The 22,594-nt window shown below is 39.1% G+C and overlaps 1 protein-coding gene across 6 annotated transcripts in view; it reads left to right on the top strand.

The window, feature by feature from the left end:
* rap1gap2a (RAP1 GTPase activating protein 2a) overlaps positions 1 to 22,594 on the top strand; it is a 75,612-nt gene that overhangs the window by 17,642 nt on the left and 35,376 nt on the right. For 2 of the 6 annotated variants that reach the window (XM_065280934.2, XM_065280933.2), the window contains exon 1: positions 21,041 to 21,327. The exons of 2 other annotated variants lie outside the window; for them this stretch is intronic. In XM_065280934.2, coding sequence (XP_065137006.1) covers positions 21,062 to 21,327 — 266 coding nt within the window. In that variant the 5' untranslated portion in view covers positions 21,041 to 21,061. Of the gene's footprint in view, positions 1 to 21,036; positions 21,328 to 22,594 lie in introns of those variants that run through there. 2 more of the 6 variants (XM_065280940.2, XM_065280942.2) reach the window with 2 other exon arrangements.

Here is a 22,594-nt window from a genome sequence, read left to right as displayed (position 1 = left end):
TGGGTCTTTTCAGAAAACAGAGATGCAAAAGACTAAAATGGGACTTCATTTGATCTCCATTTCTGGGAGAAACATTTGTGGTTTAGCATTTCCATTTTCAAAGCAATCTGATTGTTGCATGCGAGGAAAATTGAGATTAAAAAACCTTTTGTGTTGAAATGCCTAGTCCATTCGATATTAAATAGCAGTAGATCACAGACTTGATTCAAAACCGGAGGTAAACCGTCTGACACTTAAATGAGACTGCCTGAGGAAAAGTTTCAGCTGTCACAAACAATCCCATCGCCAGCACTGTGATTTAATTATCTCCCCTCAGTACGATCTAATATTGGAGACAACCTCCTGTTCTTCGGGGTTGATGTGTACTGCTGACAGCCATGACATTAACTCACACTGAAAGACTGCTGCCTTTTATCTATAAACTCATTTGGAGTTGGGTTAGCTATCTACCTATAAAACTGTCTACCGTGTGAGATTACACATTTGAAATGGTCTGTTTAAACCAAAAGGAAAAGTTTGTCAGATTGAGTCTGGAATTTACTCTACGGGTGGCAAGGGATTATGGGCTGCCGTAAGGGTTGATTTAAGATCGTGTGACAGCTCAGACGTATTGCCTGCTGGGATACCGCTGGGTCTCTAACCACATCTGCAGCTGTCTCGATTAGGCTTGTAATCCTACAGGAGGCAATTAGAGACACATACCCACAATTACCCATTAGATTTAAGAGCTAAGAGCAAAAACACACATGTACGACTTACTGTATGGAAGGATGGAGATCTGTTTGCTACTGTCCTAAAATGTTAAATGTCAGGAAGCATAAATTTCCCTGTGACCTTTTGCTGTTTTGTATTCTTTTTAAATTTATATAAATTATTAATTATACTTCATTAGTTATTAATTCACCTTCAAAGATATGTACCCCAACATACTTTTTGCCCCCAAAAGCTGTAAACAGATTTACCATACACCACAAATCTGTGCTTTTCCAAAAGTAACCTGTTTTTAAAAATGTTGACCTTTTTTGTAAATGAGAACAGGGTTTACTTAATTTGCATAAGTTGTGTAATGTTTTCATAATGTGTTTTGTTAAGCTCTAACTCTTGTTTGACACCAGAGGCCAGCAGAGATACAGGTATTATACTTGCACGTAAACAAACCTTTTCATCATTGTCCTGCAGGTGGCAATGTCCTCAAAGGTGTCTTTTTCTGGAAAATGTTTGATATTGCATTATTCAATCACTTTTATCTTAACTGTTAATGATTTAAAGGGATAGTATACTCAAAAAAAAGAAAATTCAGTAATTATTTAATTACTCTCTTAAGTACCTGTATACATTTCTTTGTTTTGCTATACACAAATTAAGATATTTTAAAGGAAAACACCACCGTTTTTCAATATTTTACTATGTTCTTACCTCAGCTTAGACAAATTAATACATACCTATCTTTTTTCAGTGCGTGCACTTTTAATCTTTGTACAGCGCCTCATGAATGTGTTACCATTTAGGCTAGCCCCATTCATTCCTTAGGATCCAAACAGGGATGAATTTAGAAGCCACCAAACACTTCCATGTTTTCCCTTTTTAAAGACTGTTACATGAGTAGTTACACAAGTAAGTATGGTGGCACAAAATAAAACTTTTGTTTGGAGCATAGGAATAAATGGGGCTAGGCTAAATGCTTACACATTCAAGAAGCGCTGTACAAAGATTAAAAGTGCACACAATGAAAAAACATAGGTATGTAGTAATGCTGCGTTTCAGGCAGGTTTTTAAACTCGTGAGTTGCGACTTCAAAACCACGACTCACGACCCTATGCGTTCCAGGCAGCCTGTAACTCGTGTTTTTACAACCTTCTACCGGTGAAAGTGCACTGGAACGGCAGTCAAACCCGTGACTTCCCACCCGTGAACTCGTACTAGATCGATGTACTCCCAGTTCAGAGTCGTGAGTCGTGGTTTTGAAGTCGTGAGTTACGGGTTACAGGTTGCCTGGAACGCAGCATAATTCATCTAAGTTGAGGTAAGAACAAAGTAAAATATTGAAAAACAGTGGTGTTTTCATTTAACTCTTTGCTTGCCAGCTTTTTTTTTAAAGTTGACAGCCAGCGCCTGCATTTTTTGATGATTTTCACAAAAGTTTAATGCCTTCCAGAAAATAGTTAAATAAAATTTAAATATATAAAGATACATTACATCATATGAAAGAACAGACCCTCTGCTTTCAAAAAAAAAAAAAAATCTTACCTTCATTTGTTTTCTTTTATCACCTCTCAAATATGGTTAGGTTAAAAAAAAAAATTCAGCAAAAAGCTCAAATAGTTGCATTTTTATGAAGGACTTTTGATAGAGATCAGATTCAGAGAGATTATCAAAACATACGTTCTTACCATTTGAGATTGCTTCCAGGTTTTATAAGTTGGGTAAGAGCGCCATCTGGTAGATAATAGCGAAAATATGGATTGCAGGAAAAACTTGTCATTGACAGGGAAGCGATAAGTTAACTTATTAATGGTGGGGAAAGAGTTAAGCAATGTTTGTAACCAAACCGTGTTTAAGTACCACTGAGAGTATTTCGCTTTCCTACTATGGAAGTCAATGGTGCTCCTTCTTCTTGCTTGATTACAAATATAATTTTTGGGTGAACTATCCCTTTAAGGTCAACATTTTGTGGCGGTGTCCCCGGACAGGGATTAGGGATTTTTAGTCTAGTCGTAGACTAAAATAAATGTAAGAGCGGTCCAAACTAAAACCAATTTGCACTGACATATCTTAAAATACATCAGTGCCCTTTGTTTTGCCTCAAAATGCACACAATTAAGGGTGAAGTGCACAATGTTTGAAACAGGTTTGTAAGCCAATGTTGATATTTGAAATTGGGCTGCACGATTAATCAAAAAAAGATTCAAGATCTCGATTCATACATACACGCAATCCTCTTTGTAAATGACGGCGATTCTCTTGCATGTACAGTATTTCCCAGTATTCAGATATGCGTTCACGTATTTACATTACAACACTCCAGATGTTATGCCAGTTAAACTTGCTTACACTCACGCAGTGTAAAACCAAACCCTATTCATTCACCAATCACTCAAGAGACTTTATTATAACTAAAAGTACGGTGTAGCACATTTTAGCACGAATCGTGCAGCCCTAATTTGAAATCACCTAAACATACACACCCCTACCCCAATAGAATCTGGACCTTCTTTTGATAGACCCGTCCCACACATACGCAACCCCGGCAAGGATGAACCGGGTGTGCATTATTATCAGTTAATTCAAAGGACCGGTGTCAATTATTACGCTTAGACCATGCAAAGCCTACCACAGACATTGCTCTGATGGTTACTTTAAACATTTGACAGGTTAGGTGTGTGCTTATCGAAAAATAATGTATACCCATGGATTTCTCAACCAATTAGAATAAAGCATTCAACAGCCCTGTGGTACTCTCTAAAACAAACTGTGCTAAATAGCACTAAAAGTGGTTCTTGGCTCATAATCATACAGGAACCAATTTTTGTGCTATATAGCACCTATAAAGCACCTATAGAGAACAAAACATGGTCATATAGCACCACATATGGTTCTATAAAGCACCAATATGGGTTTACACAGGTGCTACACAGATACTTCATCGGTGCTATATGGCACTTAAATGGTTCCTCTATGATTACGAGCCAAGAACCACTTTTAGTGCTATTTAGCACCATTTGTTTGTGTATAATGAGCCTTAAGAACTCAAGATAATTCATAGTCAGATTTATATTGTTGTTGTTGTTAAAATTTATCATCTGAATTTTAATCAAGATCATCTGTGTTCATTCTAAATAATTCATTAATCCTATCAAATATTATTGTTTTATTTTGCAGTAAGTGAATTGAAATAAGGGTCACATAATTCAATGGCAATAAAGAATAGGGCTTTGTTCGCAGCATGTTTACAACTTAGCAGTCTCTTGTGGTATATGGCTATGGCGATACAGTAGCTATACATCAGAAATGATGAAACATACCAGACTGTAAGAGGACCGTTGCCATGAGAGAGACACACTTTCTTTGTCACTAGAAGACTAGCAGTGAATTTAAAGCACTATGCTAAAGTTTGAATATAAGATGTTTTGGCTCTGCTGAATGCGAGTGTTTCGGCTGTGCCCTTTTCAGCTGTTTTGGATGAGACTCTCATTTGGCATCTGTCTGGCTGAAACAGCTTGTGTTATTGTTATTAGGCTTACATTCACAGATGCTTTAATGATCATCACCAACTGTTGAATTATTATTTCTCTCTACTTTGCCCATCTCTCTTTCACACAAACACACGCGTGCTGCCAAAATCCGTCTGAGGTGTGAGAGAGAAGGCGTGCTGCGATGAAGACTCGTATGTGATCGATCCTCTTTCGCCGATCTCTGTTCTCAAGCAGCTGCCCTCCTCTTCTTACAAATATTTACTACTCCACGGCCCCCATTGCAGCCTTCTGCAGCTCTGATAAGGGCACCATCTGGCAGCTTGGTTTTAATGGGGCTTTTAAGGGCCATAAAAGAGCGTAGAGTCCATTGGGAGGATGGATGATGCTACTGCCTGGCCCGAAAGGGCTCGGGATGAATAGGTAAAGGGTAAGCGAGACCACCGCCTGGGCAAAGTGGAGATCTTGAGTAGAACATTTAGTTTTCGTCATCTCTGTGATTGATTTCAAATGGGGGTGATTGTCCTTGAGATGTGTGGGTTAATATTGCAAAAATAAATCATGCGTGCCTCTTAGGCTTCTTGTGTAATAGATGGGTGAGCTGTCAGTCAGAGCTTTTGTTCTGTATTCAACTCTTACGACTTATGTGACATGCTGTTATCCACGTGTCAGGTGGCACAAAAGTACCTGAGGCATGCTGATGTTGAAAACTGGAGCTGAAAGTGTTGGTGAGCGACGCACAAATGAGCAGACATCTCTAAGCCTTGGGACTTACCACATATACAGTCTGTTGAAAATTAAAAACCACCATGGTGACATGAAAGATAAGAGCGTGTCAAGGATCCCTTTTATTGATTGAAGTGGTGGTGGGGAGAACAGAAAAAAAGAATTTTGATGAGCGTTTGCAGGGCATTGCTGCCAGAGGAAGTGGGTGTTAGCATGTGAAAGGGATATAAAAGAGAAAATACAAAGTGGAGAGATGAAAAGTTAAGGATGGTGAAGTAAGGTTGCTGTAGCTGCTTTTCACTTGATCTTCGCTCAAAGCATCTAAGGCATACATTGGTCACGTGAACAACATGGGAGGCTTATGATACCTGGGAGAGCTACCTGTTGGCATTCCCATGCGCCTCAAAGGCAGTTGTTTGGCGAGTGCACACTCTTGTCCCCCAGGGATATTTGAGCCTGAACCTGAACCGTAAATGCTATGAACTGTGAAAGATATGAGTTCATATTATGTTTATTGGCCCCCTGCCAAAAATCAGCAAATGGCAAGTTATGCACGGGCTAACTATTTTACAAGATTACAATTTTGCATAAATTTCTACTATATGAATCGTATAATCATAATTATTATTATCGTAAGTAAACCCGACCATTAGGACTGCACTATATTGGGGGAAATTTGATATGCAATAGCTTTCAAAACAATGCAGTAGTCTAAATGCGATATGAAAATGCTTTACGCTTTTAAAACTATATTAAAATAAATTTTATATCTAAAAATAATATTACCAACATACACGTTTTACATTCCGAACGTTGTTCAACTTTTACACATCCTGAACACACAGGCACTGTATGCCAGTTATTCTGCATCAGTCTATCTATCGACCTCTGCTATCCACATCGACCCAAAACTTTGACTATACATAACTTTGAAATAATAATAAATAAACCTTTGCTATATTTACATTAACGCATGTGGCGGATGCTTTTATCCAAAGTGATACAGTGCATTACAAGGTATACATTTTTTCTTAGGAGTTGTGTTCCCTGGGTTTGAACCCATGACCTTTTGCGCTACTAACGCAATGCTCTACCACTGAGCTATACAGGGGCTGGTCATATAAGTAGAATATCATCAAAAAGTTGATTTATTTCACTAATTCTGTTCAAAAAGTGAAACTTGTATATTATATTCATTCATTACACACAGACACACAATTTTAATAACTATAACCGACAACTAAGGAAAATCCCAAATTCAGTATCTCAGAAAATTGGAATATTGTAAAAAGGTTCAATATTTTGAAGACACCTGGTGCCATACTCTAATCAGATAATAAACTCAAAACATCTGCAAAGGCCTTTAAATGGTCTCTCAGTCTACTTCTGTAGGCTACACAATCATGGGGAAGACTGACGACTTGACAGTTGTCCAAAAGACGACCATTGACACCTTGCACAAGGAGGGCAAGACACAAAAGGTCATTGCAAAAGAGGCTGGCTGTTCACAAAGCTCTGATAGAGAGGCGAAAGGCAGGAAAAGATGTGGTAGAAAAAAAGTGTACAAGCAATAGGGATAAACTAAGTTAGCTGCACAAGCCCTGAAAAGTGAAGTCAAAACGTCTCGATCGCCCCCCCCCCCCAGTGACTGGTCCAAGTATAGGTCATAAACCCCGCCTCCCCCATGTTATTCAATGAGACTTGAGACCAACTAAACAATTTATTTACACTTCAATTATCTTTTTTCCGAAGCTGGTTTCTGTCATTTACTGTAGTTTTTATCACGCTTATGTAAATACAAGTGTTTGTTTTTGATATAAGTTTGTTTTTAGTTAGTTATTTAATGCTATAAAAAAGGTGGTGTCACATCATGATTGACAGCTGTGATATGCGCATTCTGCGAGAGTGAGGGCGGGGCCTTGATTTCGCGGCTTTACTTCCTGCTCACTACTGCGCAGGACTGGTCCCTAAAACGCTACTGTGCTGATTCAAGTCCCAAGACGTCAGCTCCGTATCGGGACACTGGCGGCTGCACTTTTCACCAATAGAAGAGAGTGAACAGGCATCGTCCATTTTTTTTTTGACAGTCTATGGGATAAACGCACTCTGGAGAGGATTGTCAAACAAAACCCATTCAAAAATGTGGGGAAGATTCAGAAAGAATCTTCTGGGTTTCAGCTGTCGCATTACTTGTGTCAAGCCACTCTTGAACAACAGACAGTATCACAAGCGTTTCAAAGACAAAAAGGACTGGACAGAGCTGAGTGGTCCGAAGTTAAGTTCTTTGATGAAAGTACATTTTGCATTTCCCTTGGAACTCAAGGTCCCATAGTCTGGAGGCACACAATCCACGTTGCTTGATGTCCAGTGTAAAGTTTCCACAGTCAGTGATGGTTTGGGGTACCATCTCATCGGCTGGTGTTGGTCCACTGTGTTTTCTGAGGTCCAAGGTCAACGCAGCTGTATACCAGGAAGTTTCAGAGCACTTCATGCTTCCTGCTTTTGACCAACTTTATGAAGATGCAGATTTCATTTTCCAACAGGACTTGGCACCTGCACACAGTGCCAAAGCTACCAGTACCTGGTTTAAGGACCATGGTATCCCTGTTCTTAATTGGCCAGCAAACTCGCCTGATCAAAATGTATGGGGTATTGTTAAGAGGAAGATGCGATATGCCAGATCAAACAATGCAGAAGAGCTGAAGGCCACTATCAGAGCAACCTGGGCTCTCATAACACCTGAGCAGTGCCACAGACTGATCAACACCATGCCAAGCCACATTGCTGCAGTAATTCAGGCAAAAGGAGACCCAAATAAGTATTGAGTGCTGTACATGCTCATACTTTTCAAGTTCATACTTTCAGTTGGCCCAGATTTCTAAAAATCCTTTCTTTGTATTGGTCTTAAGTAATATTCAAATTTTTTGAGATACTAAATGTGTGATTTTCCTTAGTTGTCAGTTATAATCATCAAAATTGAAAGAAATAAACATTTGAAATATATCAGTCTGCGTGTAATGAATGAATATAATATACAAGTTTCACTTTTTGAATGGAATTACTGAAATAATTCAACTTTTACATGATCAGCACCTGTATATATTTGTGCTATTTCTATAATGTTCATCTATTGTGCAGCCCTAACACTCCTCCTAAACTCAAGGTCATTGGGCGGAAAGCTGATCGTACTAAAACATACAAACGACATTGTACAAATTCATATGATTTAGTTACCTTAGTAACAGGATTATGCTGATTTTGTCAGGATATACAGCTCTTTTCAATTGGCTGTCAGCCTACATACAAGCCTATATAGAGATAGAGTCCCAGCATCCATTAGCAGGTGCTGATAGACAAAGTTAACCAGTTCATATAACCATCAGCAGGCTTCCCTTTTTCGAACAACAGAGAATTGCTGTGTCACTAGCACAGTGGTTTGGTGTCCTTCACCAAGTCTTATCTCAATTTAAGGGCACCTACACACTACAGTTTGTGCTGCATCAGAGACTGCAGTAAATCCATTCATTTTAATGAAAACCGTGCATCACAGGGACACATATGAAACAGGCAGAGGGTCTTTAAATGAATCTTTGTGCGCTACGACCTGATCACATAAAGGCTAAAACATTCCTTTCAAAAAGACACATGGCACATAGGACGTGACCAAAATTTCTATCAAATTTGCTAAATTGACTCTGACCTCTGTTGTCCTCTCTCTCTTTCTCTTTGTGTCGTTTTTTTCTCTTTCTCTTCATACAAGCTTTGCATTGAAAAGGAGACCAGATTCAATGTGCCTCATAAATGACTTGGGTGGAATCTATTAAAACCGAAACTGCTGTCTGCTTTTCCCGCCTGCGTCACAGACGAGATAGAGAGAAAGAAAAAAATCTTTTAGCTTGCTTGTAAATTGTTACTTTTAATGTTCAAGCTATTATTGCTTTTTCTGCTTTACTACTTGTCATGGGAACCTTACGGGCTGTGCTGTTGCTATATTGCTCGCTATATCATCTCAATCGCATCCTCCTATCAGTCTGTGCTGTTGTTCTGCCACTCCTCCGGCAAGCATCCGCCCTTTTCTGAAGAAAAGCCGGGCAGGAGCTAAACAATTGTCAGACCGAGCTTTGTCACAAACAGAAGGACGGGGCCAAATTGATTTATGATTCAAATGAAATAAGTGACATTTGCAGCAGCAGAAGAAGAAAGGGTTGTTGGGGGGAGAGGAGTCTGAGTTTGGTTCACTGGATGCATCACGTCAAATCAAAAAGGTACATTAAGTCAGGCAGAAAGAAAAATAGACAGTGTGTGAGGGATGAAACTCAAGGGGAAAGCGTATTGGACAGATTATAGATGCAGAAGTGTTTTTAATAGGGAGATAAATTCGTACACTCACTTTGATGTAGCTGTTGTGGAACAATGGTGCACTCTTGAGCCAGATTAATCAGAAATGATATCCTGCTTTTCCAGCACTGAACGCCATCTTAGCAATTAGTGGCCGCATAAAGATGAGAAAATGTCAGTCATAGCTGATTTCAGAGAGCATCTTTATATCTGTATAAATGTTTATTAATGAATTCACAGTTGATTGTAATGCCATGCTATGCTTTTTGTCCTTGAGGAGAATTTCTTGGATTCTGGGTTCCCACACCAAACTAAAGACTCCATTATATTGCAGAATACCCATGTGAAACGTGACATTTCAAGACAACCTAAAGCGAAGGGTTTCCTTGTAAACTTTTTTTAGAAAATATAAAACAATATACTGCGACTTCTTTAGCAAATATTGAAAATATGTACAAAGAGAGCAGAATGTGCCATGTAGCACATCCAGAGATGAGATGACTCTCCCTACCAGCAGGTGGCAGTAGTCAGGAAAACAGAGCTAGTGACAAATGAGATACAAAATATAAACATAATGGCATTTACATACTGGCATTTTTTAACCCATGAATCACGACTTCAAAACCGCTACTCACGACTCTGAACTGGGAGTACGCGTTACAGGCAGCCTGTAACCATTTTTTTTTCAAACCTTCTACCCGTGAAAGTGCACTGGAACGGCAGTCAAAACTCACCCGTGAACTCGTACTAGATCGATGTACTCCCGGTTCAGATTCGTGAGTCGTGGTTTTGAAGTCGTGATTTACGAGTTACAGGTTGCCTGGAATGCGGCAATAGGTTAGACTATGGCCCTTTCCCAAATGACGCACTTCATGTGGACTTTCGGTCTCGTGGCCTTAAATGCTCGCTTAGTCTACGAGTCCGTAGGGTGTCCCATCTGTCATTTTTACGCTTCGAAGTGTGCTCATCAGCGCCCCCTTTGCCCTTGATGCGGTCTTCGGCGAAGGCCACACTGCAGCAGGCTTTGCGCACTTTACCAACCCATAAGTTCTTGCGAAAGAGTAATCAGACCAATCAGACGAGTTCACACTGACGGGCAACTTCTCTAAGTATTTCCGGCGTGATGCTCGAGTCTGTCCCAAAATATGACTCCGGTGCATGCAGGTGGACTTGCATCAAGGGTCCCTAAAGTCTGCACTACATGATGTCATCGAAGTGTGGACTCTACAAGTCCAGAGTGTGCCATTTGGGACAGGGTGTATATTGCTAGGCAACTAATGCCGCTTTCCTAATGCTAATGCTGTGAATCACGACTTCAAAACTAGGGGTTTGCAAAAATATCGATACAGCTAACTATCGTGATGCTTTTTCCACGATAGTGTATAGATATTTCAATCTCTACTATCGATATTTTAAAACTTTTATAATCCCTCTGTGTGCGTAAAACGACCTCCTCCGCTGCTGCTGTAGTTGACGCTGTCCAGTTGTTTGTCATATACAGGCAATGTCTCAGAAGTTAGTGGAAGTGAAAAAATGGCAGAACATTTTATTAAAAAACCTGCACCTTTCGTGTGGATGCACTTTGGCTTTAAAAATAAAATAAAAAATCAGCTATTTAAAAAAAAAAAATTGATAAAAAACCCATTGCAATGTATCGCTGTATGCAACATATTGTACCGTGTGGCCCTTGCCAATTCCCAGCCCTATTCAAAACCACGACTCACGACTGTGAACTGGGAGTACATCGATCTAGTACGATCTAGTACGAGTTCATGGGTCTAGCACTGCAGTTCCAGTGCACTTTCATGGGTAGAAGGTTGGAAAAACATGGGTTACTGGTTTCCTGGAACGCGTACTCCCAGTTCAGAGTCGTGAGTCGTGGTTTTGAAATCGTGATTCATGGGCTAAAACACGTGCCTGGAACGCAGCATAAACCCTGTCCCAAATGGCGCACTTCATGTGGACTTTCGGTCTCGTGGCCTTAAATTGCATGTTCTCGCTTAGTCTACAAGTCCTATCTGTCATTTTTATGATCCGAAGTGTGCTCATCAGCACCCCCTTTGCACCCTTGGTGCAGGGTTCGGCTGCTGCAGTCTCCACGCACTTTACCAACCCAGAAGTCCTTGCGAAAGCGCAATCAGGCCAATCAGATGACAGTTGGGAGGAGTTTACATTGATGGGCAACTTCTCTTCCTATTTCCGGCATGATGCTCGAGTCTGTTCCAAAATACGACTCTGGTGTGCCCTCGTGGACTTCGCGTCAAGGGTCCCTAAGGTCTGCACTACATGAAGTCATTTAAGTGTGGACTCTCAGAAAGTCCACAAGTACGGAGTGTGCCATTTGGGACAGGGCCTAACCAGTTTCAGACAAATCTCGCTCATCACAGATGGATTTTGTGATATATCTGTAATGTCTTAAAAGCGATATCTTTTTTTATTTCACGTTGTGGGTTCCCTTTTGACTTTTATTGTTTGCTTGCTTGCAATAAGCCGAACAACCAATCAGAATGATTTGACTCCCAGATGAGCTCCACATTTAACATACTAATTCAACTTATTAAAAGATGACGATGAATGACTTGAGCCGACGGTGGGAAGCGTAACAAACAACTAAGTCAAACGATGCTCAAAACCTGTCTGATGGCTGACCATCAGCTTGTAGCTTTACATGAAACTGAAAACTGAAGATTGGAATGAAACAGTGAAATTAAGTTAAAATGAATTATGTGACAGCCAATTATCATAATTTGCTACTGGCAGGTGGTATCATTAGAGAGAATTTAGGTCAAGTTGTCAATATTTTTGTTACAATTTTCTGAATGAGAAGAATACATTTGAAACCTGGTTTATTAATTTAATTAGGAGTACAGAAAAATAGGTTCACAGGTTCTTTAAAATGAATCTCTTCTTCATCATACATCTGTCAAAATTCTCCCTTGGAGGCTCATTTAAAGTGTAGTCATTATTACCCAACGTTTCTCAGTTCTGTGTCCTTTTTGGGTTTCATAGCTTCTGTATATAAAATATTTGTCATGTTAACCTCAGAGAGAGAATGGCCAGCTGTCATATTTCTTGTCCTCAGGGTGCAGACACTTTGCAAATGATATATGATCTGTCGAGCGGTGTCCTAGATGCCCTATGACAGAGCTGTGGGGTCTTAATAATTTCTCTGGTGATTTTTCTCCTTAGAGATGAAGTTTAAAGTTGCCATAAAATGATGAGCTGTGAGAATGAGATTCATACGCTTGTGAATTTTGAGGTTGATGTGGAAAAAACACAACACCTGAGGGGTTTACTTGGAAGGTAACCGGGTGTTTCATTCCTCAAGTTTTAATCTCTGGTTGTGGTAATGTGTGAGCCTGGAGGGGGGTTGTTTCATAATGTTATTTGTTGTTATCTCAGGTGACCAATGACCGATTCAGTGCCATGTCACAAGCTCCGCCTCCTTTAGACGCTATTGTGGCCAATGGCTCAAAAATTTGATTGGTTATCATAGCTCAGGTCCTGCTGGTAGATGTTTTAACGTTTGTAATCTGACAAAAGTATTGTAAAGGTATACAGAACAGTGATTTAAAAACTTTGAAGACTAATTAAGGCTTATTTAATACAGTAAACTGTCCATATCAATTCTACAATAAATAAATTTTAATGTTAATGTTAACGTTAACATACATGTTGGAGAAAATGTAGGTGTTTATACTGACAAAGTTTAATCCACAGCATGCCATTAATCTGTAAATAAGGCATAAAAAATGCGCATTTATACTTTCTTTGTATCTTGTGTCACATTTTGTTTAAGCCAGGAGGTAGCAATGGGTTAATTCCATGTGAAACAGTTTTAATAAATACTTGCATATGCTTGTTTTTATTTTTTTTAACCCTCCGTTATTAATCTTCCTATCGCTCACATATTAATAAAGGAAGGCTTTGATAGTGCAAGAGAGCAGTCCCGCCTCAAGATTTCTTTGCAGAAGTTATCGCTCCACAAGTCAATGACATTTACAAAGGTTGCGCTCCATTAGATCTTTCATTTACATAACATTTGCATTTTCTCATTTTGCTATGCTTTCAGTCCAAAGTGACAGCGCGAAAAGCCAACTGATGTAACAAATACAATTACAGAGAGCATCTGACACCATATACAGATACAAAGAAAGTAGGAATACATTAATTCATACTGTATATGTCTGTCGGGAAACGCCATGCACGTAACTTTAAAATAATAACAGGAAATAATGTGCAGTGTGATTAGCCAAAGGAACAAATATGTAATATATTTCAAGCACAATTCAAGTCTGCCACCATTAGTGAATAACATGCATGCCAAGTGCAACCAAGTATGGAGTGCTAGACATAACAGACCAGTTGATGCATTCAAGTTAACTGTAAAGTTAATGCTATTAGCTTCTGGTTGTTTTTGTTATGTAAATGATTAACACACAATCTTATTCAGACCTGTTTATATGCTTTACATGTATTAGCATACAGTCTATAGTAGACTGTCAAAAAAAGGTACAAAAGCTGTCACTGGGAAGGTACCCATATGTTCCTCTGAGGTACCAGGATGTACCTTTGGGGTACTTATATGCACCCTTTGGTACAAAGGTGTTTTTAAAACGGTATGGTCCCATTGACAGCTTTTATATCTTTATTCTGGGAGTGTACGACTCTATAAACTGCTCTTGATGTTTTTTGTTTACGGTCTCATAGTATAAAGATGTACTGTGAAGTGGGCACCTACACACACGCAAGTCAATAGGAGATGAGCCCAAAAGCTTTGAGGAGTTCAACATGTCTGAGTTTCATTCTGAATGAAGTTTAAAGTGTCATGATTGTAAATTAGGTACTTGGCCTTACTGACATTACTTCAGAAGGCTGTTATCATTTCAGATTGACCATGTGAATACATTTCTGCAAACAGAGGGGTAGACCAATATAGTGTTTATCATAAAGAAATTACTGTCTGACATTGTTGCCTATTGTTGGGGTTAGGGATCTGAACATACATAATACCTCAAAGTGTGTGGTGTTTTGAGAAGTGTAGAGGCAAAAACCAAAAGTATAATATCTATGTAGAAGTTTTCTTTAACTTTAGGATACAGTCATTTTATATTGAGTGTGTCTCTTTACCTTTATAAAATGGTTAGTTCCAGTCTTTGAATCTGATTGGTCAATAGCTGTGTTTTAATTTACAATAAAACACAGCTATGACTGATGCACCCATGTTTCTGTGTATTACTGCACAGCACCCTTAGCAACGTAAACATATGTACAACATTAATGGTGTTCAAAGTCAGTCAGGGACTATTTTTACGGCGGAAGAAAGATGTATAGTGATTTTACATTGCGTTGATACATATTTCCTTGGTTTAGTATTTGTATTGTGTGATAACCATTTTATAAAAGCAATAAGGTACTCAAGGCTAGTGCTATATTCAGTGTTCCCACGGGTTCTTGAAATCCTTGAAAGTTTGTGAATCTGGGGAAAAAAATTCAAGGCCCTGGGAAGTTTTTGAAAATATACATGTATAGATACAGGTCATTGAAAGTGCTTGAATCTATTTTATGCAAGAAGTTTTCTAAAAAAAAAAAATCTATATTATTCCCTGTGTAGTGTAGGATAATATCATTAAAATTCTAGCCTTTTTAAGCACACGTGCCAAACTGTTCGCTTTAAATGCTTATATCTTCTGTATGCAAATGTTGATTCGTACCAAAATGCTTTTTTGCATAGTTGTGTTTGACACATGAAAACATCTCTGGTTACGTATGTAACTGTTGTTTCCTTGAGAAGGGAATGAGGTGCTGCGTCTCCCTTGCAATACTTCCTGCATCCCTGTAACGCTTTCTTTGGCAATATTTCAGATAGCGATTTACTTCCTGGCTCCCGCATCACCCTGTCTTTGTCGTGAAGCCTCACCATTGGTTGAATTTGATATACACATTCAGACACACTTACCCCTGAAGGCGTCCCTAAAGTGTCACCGCAGTGACGCAGCGCGAGTTCCCTCGAAAGGGAACTGTAACAATGTATCTTAAAAGGTAACTCGATGTAACCTTGCTCTCACTTGAAATGTGTCCCCACATTTACTCCTTGAATTTGAGGGTATTGGACCCGGAAAGTTCTTAAAAATCTCCTTGAATTTCAAGTTAACTAAGGTGTGGGAACCCTGTATATTGTGAATAAGTCATGTTTTGCCTTGTACCTAACAAGGCCCTTCAATCATGACTTATTCCACGATACGGCACAGCCTCTTGTGCATTTTGCATTGTAGGCTATATATGTAAAAAGGTACTTGTACCAATGGAGGTTGACACATGTGCAATTTTATTATGCATACACAATAGCAGTGTCCCACTCCGAAGGCTGCATTATACTGTAAGACCTATTGCGTCATAGCAATGCGACCACAGGCGAAGGCTGTCCCAATTCGAAGATGCTTACAATGCAGCCTCAAAATGCATCCGTCTTTCCTTGAGCCGCTAAGGATAGATGAATGGATTCTTCACAGCATAGATTATCCTGAGATTCATTACATGCCCGTAATGGCTGGATATAACGGCAGAAAATAGTAAAATAAACATTTAAAACCTGTATTAAATAAACATGTGTATTTTGCAGAAATCGTCACTGTTTTACTATTATAAATTGATTTGTTTTACAGTTTCTCTCAGTTTCAGAAATTAATTTTTCAAAACACTCAGTTGTGCACAACATAAATGCAAATTCTCATTGTTTTTTATGCTTGATACAAACATACAAATGAGTGTGTATAATTGTCTGCTGTTTGCTTTTGTCGTTTTCATCAACATTCATTATACTGGTTTCTGTTGAAAAGTCTTACATCCCAAAACATTTATGATTTGTTCATCGTACAAGGCATGTCATGCAAAGTAGTTGACCTTTGTGTCATAATCTGTTACTGTACGTATGTTTCCATATGTTTTTTTGGTCTTTTGTAAATGTAAACTGAATTGATAAATTGTGAATTCGTCCACTTCAGAAAATACTGACACTAATAATTGTGTACACTTGGTATATTGACAACATGGCTAAAGATTTTGACTGCCTTGTTCATGAACAATGTTATACAAACTTGTCATTTTGATGAAATTGATGTGTTCACTGACTTAAAAATTTACTTTTGAGAGATGATGAACAAGTTACACGCTTTTGCAGGACATCCCTGATGTTGTGCACTTTGTACGAATAGGCTTTATGCCCAGCTACACTACTTCCTGAACTTCAGACAGCTCCTTGTTTCCTGTCTGCCATTATTGGACAAACTGATTAATCCAGGTGTGCCTGACCTCAGTAGTCACAACAACAATAATCAGACACACCTGGATTAATCAGTTTGTCCAATAATGGCAGACAGGAAACAAGGAGCTGGCTGAAATATTTGGTTAGTTCAATCTACATAAATGTGTCATATATTTAAATTTTTTCTGGTTCTACATTTATTTTGAAAAATCAGAAACGTCTCTGCTGTGTCCCGCTGACAGGTGCAGTGGGTGCTTACAGCAGGTGACGCAGCTATGGATCCTCGGTAGGCTAGACGGCTCATTTCAGTTCTCTTTGCATACTTCGGAGGCTGCGACTTTCAAAAAATGAGAATTGGGACACAGCTAGTGACAATGAAGTTCTTAGGAGTATAGCTCTCTTGTTTCAGAGATTGTGAATGAACCTGTATATCTTTGTGAATTAGTTGTGTCAAAGTGTGTGAAACACACACTGATATAGTGCTATGCTCATTCAAGGGCTGTAGTGTCCGGGCTGCGCTCCAGGGCCACATGTTTCTCCTGTGCTGTGCTCGGCTATTTCTGTCTGCACTGTTTGGTTGGGATTTGATCTCAGCTGCTCTCTCCGGCACCTTGTCTTTCCTTCTTCAGATACAATTAATGTGTTTCTGTCATTTCCCTGTCATGTGAGAAACATTATTTATGCATTTGGTAAATGCTTTTATCCAAAGCGACTTACAGTGCATTGCAAGCTATACTTTTTTTTTATCAGTACTTGAGTTCCCTGAGTTCAAACTTCAAACCCATGACCTTTTGCGCTGCATATGCAATGCTTTACCACTGATCTATACAGGAACACATTAGCTACATCAGAAGAGCAAAATCAAGGTGAAACCAAAACTCGATTACTTTAACCACATATTAATATTCCTGTTTTGATTTTGTGTTTATGATCAACATGCAGGTTATGGCGCTTCCCACCACTGTTTGTCACTAGAGACGTTTCCCCTCAAGTGTGTCTGTGTGTTTTTGCACTTGAACTAAGACCTTTGGGACGCGTGACATGTGAAGTGTAGTAAAGGTGTGAAAGGTGTGTGTTTGTGTGAGCTGCTGCAGATGTTTGGATGAGTTTAAAGAATCTGTGTGATTTCCTATAGGGCATTTAAACTGTACGTGTGATGTGTTGAGGGACATTGAAAGTACATGTTTGCGCGTGTGTGTGTGTGTGTGTTTTAGGAGGTGAGAGGAGGCATTAAAAGAGAGGGATGTGTTTGCTCATGCACTTGGATTTGTGTCTCTCTGAGGGATCTTCTCAGATCTTCGTAGCACTGCTGTCTTTGTATCTCCTATTCTTCTTTTGTTTCATTCAGGAGATTTTGCCAGACACCTCTGATGTATTCATTTCACAATTCCTCACCATAGATGCAGATACCTCTTGCGCTTATCACGTGACAAAGCCTGCTTGCCATCCAGCCCCTTCCTCTGAGAAAACTCAGGGTTGCCGTGGGGACAGGAATCCTTGTGGCAGATTTGGGGAATCTGAGACAATGTTACCATGGTAGAGCCCGAGTCTGGGGAAGGGGTGCACGGCTCTGTATAAAGCACTTGTTGTTCTGATATTGTTTAGTCATTCTTAACTTGTTAATTTGTTAGTCTTATAGTCTGTTATCTTAAGTAGCTTTTTCCTGTTTGCAACCTAAAATAGTAATAGTAGTTAAAAGACGAATATAAAGATGAAAGACAAACTTTTTTGTGTAGACAATTGATGGACAGGATACATTATATTTTATATATAATGTTTAATATGTTTTGGTTGATTGTCAGGAAAAAGGTACAAAATTGTCCTTTTTTTGTCTCTGTAGTGGTCCCCTCAAAGGTTCATATTTTACGAGTTGGTTAATTAGTATGAATTCATACGAAGTTAATCATGCAAAATTGTACGATTCTCATTAAAAAACAACAAAACCAAACCCCTAACCCTGCACCCAACCCCAACGTCACAGGGGTCAAGGCAAATCGTACAAAAACTTACGAATGTGGTTGTATGAATTCATACAGTACAAATTAGCCAACTTGTAAAATATGTACGTATTCTTGTGAGATAGCGTTGTCATTTTTGTACCTTTATGGGTATACAAAACATTGAAATGTTGTACCTTTTGGGTACCATATTATACCCTAAGGATTAATTGTGTACATTGGGAACAATTTTGTAACAGTCCCTTTAAGGAACTGTTTTGTACCCCTAAAATTTAACTAAGACTTTTTTGGAAAATATGCTAATTTTCCAGCTCCCATAAACATTTGAATCTTACTGTTTTGGAATCCATTCAGCTGATCTCCGGGTCTGGCGCTAGCACTTTTAGCATAGCTTAGCACAATCCATTGAATCTGATTAGCATTGTGCAATATCACTACGCCTGCTGCAGCCATGTTACAGCAGCAAAGTCCTTGATTATTACGCTAGAATGATAGTATAGTTCCTAGCCATATCTGCTTAGAAAATCAGAAATTCTGTCAGTATTAGTACACGATGTAACTACAGAAGAGTCAAGTTTTAAATAGGAAAAATATCGAAACTCTTTGGTTATTTTTTAGCGCGATGCTAATGGTCTAATCAGATTCAATGGATTGTGCTAAGCTATGCTAAAAGTGCTAGCGCCAGACCCAGAGATCAGCTGAATGGATTCAAAAACTGTAAGATTCAAATGTTTAACTCTAGGGGAGCTGGAAAATGAGCTTATTTTCAAAAAAAGTGGAATGTCCCTTTAAAAGGTGCAACACTGTATTATGTTTAATATACCTGTAATGGTACAAAACGACACCCCAGTGCCAAAAAAAGGCACAGTTTTTTTCATTTTTTTCTGATAGTGAAGCCCTAAATAAATGTTGAACATGATTTAATGTGTTGACTTTGAATGAATATACTAAATATACATTTTTGGATGAACCATTCCTATTTATTTTATTTACTAGATACGAGTCACCTGTCTATGCGACAGTGACACTTCACATTGCCCTTTTTTTTCATTCACATCCAAATTCATTACACCATCTTTTTTGACTGAGGTTTGCAGATGATTCAAAATGATAGACAATGTTTAAAGATCATCTTAATCCTTATTGATTACGAAAGGACCAACTGTTTTTATATCAACTTTTAAAGAACCATCTGTTTTTGTGGAAATGGATAGTAAATCTTTCCCAAACATACGTTTGGTTGGGTCATGCCGATAATTGAATACAAAGTGCGCAGCGGACTACCGAAAGCTTTAGGCATCCAGTGAGGCATATATGGCAAGAGTCAGCTCCAGCTGACCAGACAGACAGAACATAAGAGGAAACTTCCTGTAGTGGTGGGGAAAGCAAACAGCGCGAATAGATGAAAGACAAACAGGGACATGAGAGAGAAATAAAGAACAGGTCAGACAAGATGCTGAAGGGAGGAAATCAATGATGTGTATCTCCAGCTGGATCATCATGCATGTAAACACACAGAAACAGACACACACACGAACTGAAACATGATGGAAATCCTACATTTTTGCCATTCCTGCCAAGTCAGGCGAACTGAGAAAATCTATGAATATTTGTGACCCTGCCGGTGAAAGTTCAAATTCGTTTTATTCTCTAGCACATTTAAAAACATCAGAGACCGACCAAAGTGATGTACAAAGTCAGATTAGTACATACGACAAAGACATTTCTGGTTTTGCTCTCCATATTTTGGTTTTAGTGCATTAATGTGAACCCTTATGGTAAATATATAGTCAACAGAGGCATATAATGGTGATCTGTGTGTCTTTGATTTTAAATCATTTAAAAAGCCACCACTCAACTTAGTTGTCGAAATCTATTTTTAAATGCAATAGCTGTTGGACAATTTAAAATGTTGGTCCCTGCACATAGTGACAACGTGAGGATTACTACTATTATGCAAAACAAGGCAAGGTTGGCACACCACAGCTCCAAATAGGAAAAGGCTTTTCCAAATGAACTTTATAAAGGTCTAGTTATAAATGTGTGTGCGGTGTGCTGAACTTTGTTTGCTGAGATATACATTCTTAGTCGAGCACCTATTGTTACTATTTTAGGCGAGGATGTGCAAGCTCTTGTTGTTTGTTTGCCACCTTTGTTAAGCACCTGAATCATCAGAAAACCTTTTTGTTATGCTAAAAGTGCTAAAGGTAATGTTCATGTTAGGTTCAAGGACACTGACTGATTCTTCTTCTGAATCACCGAAAGCACATACGGGGTCAAATGTGAAAATGAATTGATTCTGAAGATATAGTGGTGGGAGGAGGGCACTGATTTTTTTTTTTGAATGAGCGAGTGTATGTTGTGCTATCCGGTGTAAAGGTCTGGCATGAGAGATGAGCAGTCCAGGAACAGAACAGATGGAAAATTAGTCGAAAGAGAGAGAGGCACTGTGAGGGAGGGGGAGAAGTTGGGGGCGTGGTCAATGCTATATTCTGCCAATCAGATCCAGACTGGGCAGGCAATGAGAGCTGGTGAAGGAGGGAGTAAAGCAAGGAAAGAGAGAGAGAGAGAGGGAGAGAGAGAGCATGAGAAGAAGGGAGACAGACGGAGATGTATATTCACAGTCCCACATCCAGTGGCAGAGAGCTTGGTCGTGCCAGAATAGCGCAGGACAGTCCTGGTCCAAACTCTGTTTCACGGGGACCCAGAGCCCTGACTGGGCGCCGGGCAGCATGTCAGATTCTGAAGCCAAAGTGAACTCCAAAAAAGCTGGAATTCGGGCTGCTGTCATTCTCATTGGACTACTGCACAAGTCCAGACGGCAGAGGGAGAAAGAGAGAGAAAGAGAGCGGTGGGTGAACTTTTCTCTTCTCCCGCGTTTTTAGTTTCACCTGTTTCTTTAATTCAGACCTGGCTGGGGTCTTGTGTTGGTATTGGCTTGTGTACTCTTGTTGACCTGCAAGATAGGCTTCTGGCCACACAGTGTACGTGTGTGTGTGAAGTTGATAGCTATATAGGTCATTGTATGTTCACTTTATGCTTTCATTGTAATTTGTCCATGAGTGTGTGTTGTAATTAGGTCAGTATGTTCTCATTTGTAACTTCACAGCCTGTCAAAAAAGTATTGCATCTTTTTTTATACTACACACCAACAGTTCACAATTTTGTGTCATTAGCATCAACTTTGTGATCTCTCACCTACGATGCCTTTGAAATAAGAATAGACTGAAGAATATATGTTCTCTCATATAGTAAGAGTATATGAAGTGCGTCTGACATGTTTTCTTGTAAACAAGCTTTTTTCAAACTCTGCCAACAAAGTAGTATTTCTGAATGAATTTTAAAGGGGACATTTCACAAGACTTTTTTAAGATGTAAAATAAATCTTTGCTGTCCCCAGAGTACACATGTAAAGTTTTAGCTCAAAATACCCCACAGATAATTTATTATAACATGTTAAAATTGACACTATGTAGGTGCGAGCAAAAATATGGCATTTGGGGTGTGTCCTTTAAAATGCAAATGAGTTGATGAAATTCAAACACTGATTGCAATGATGGTGGTTTGTTGAAATTGAAACTCAATTGTGCTGTGAATTATTTTCTTTCTCTTTCTTTCTCTCTGCACTAATTGGCTGTGCCGTGGTTGGTTGGTGCAGATTAAGCGGTGGTATTATTATAATAAGAGCTCCTTATGACATCATAAGGAGAACCAAATTTCGATGACCTATTTTTATGTGCTTGCAGAAAATGGTTTACCAAAACTAAGTTACTGGGTTGATCTTTTTCACATTTTCTAGGTTGAAAGAAGCACTGGGATCCCAATTATAGCACTTAAACATGGAAAATATCTGATTTTTATGCCATGACCCCTTTAAAGGGATAGTTCGGCCAAAAATGATATTAAACCCATGATTTACTCACCCCCAAGCTGTCCGAGTTGCATATGTACATCATTTTTCAGCAACAAACACATTTTCGGGTATTTTAGAAAATGTTTTAGAACTTTCAGTTGATTAAATGTAATATTACGGGGTCCACCCATAGTCCACGACCTTCAAGTCCTGAATGCGGACGCGACTAAGATGGCGGCGCTACCGGAAGGTATTTATTTTCGTT

The sequence above is a fragment of the Paramisgurnus dabryanus genome, chromosome 8 (assembly GCF_030506205.2).
Source record: "Paramisgurnus dabryanus chromosome 8, PD_genome_1.1, whole genome shotgun sequence".
Classification (NCBI taxonomy): Eukaryota; Metazoa; Chordata; class Actinopteri; order Cypriniformes; family Cobitidae; genus Paramisgurnus; species Paramisgurnus dabryanus.
Note: the sequence above shows the minus strand (reverse complement) of the source record. Positions and strands in the feature narration are given on the sequence as shown.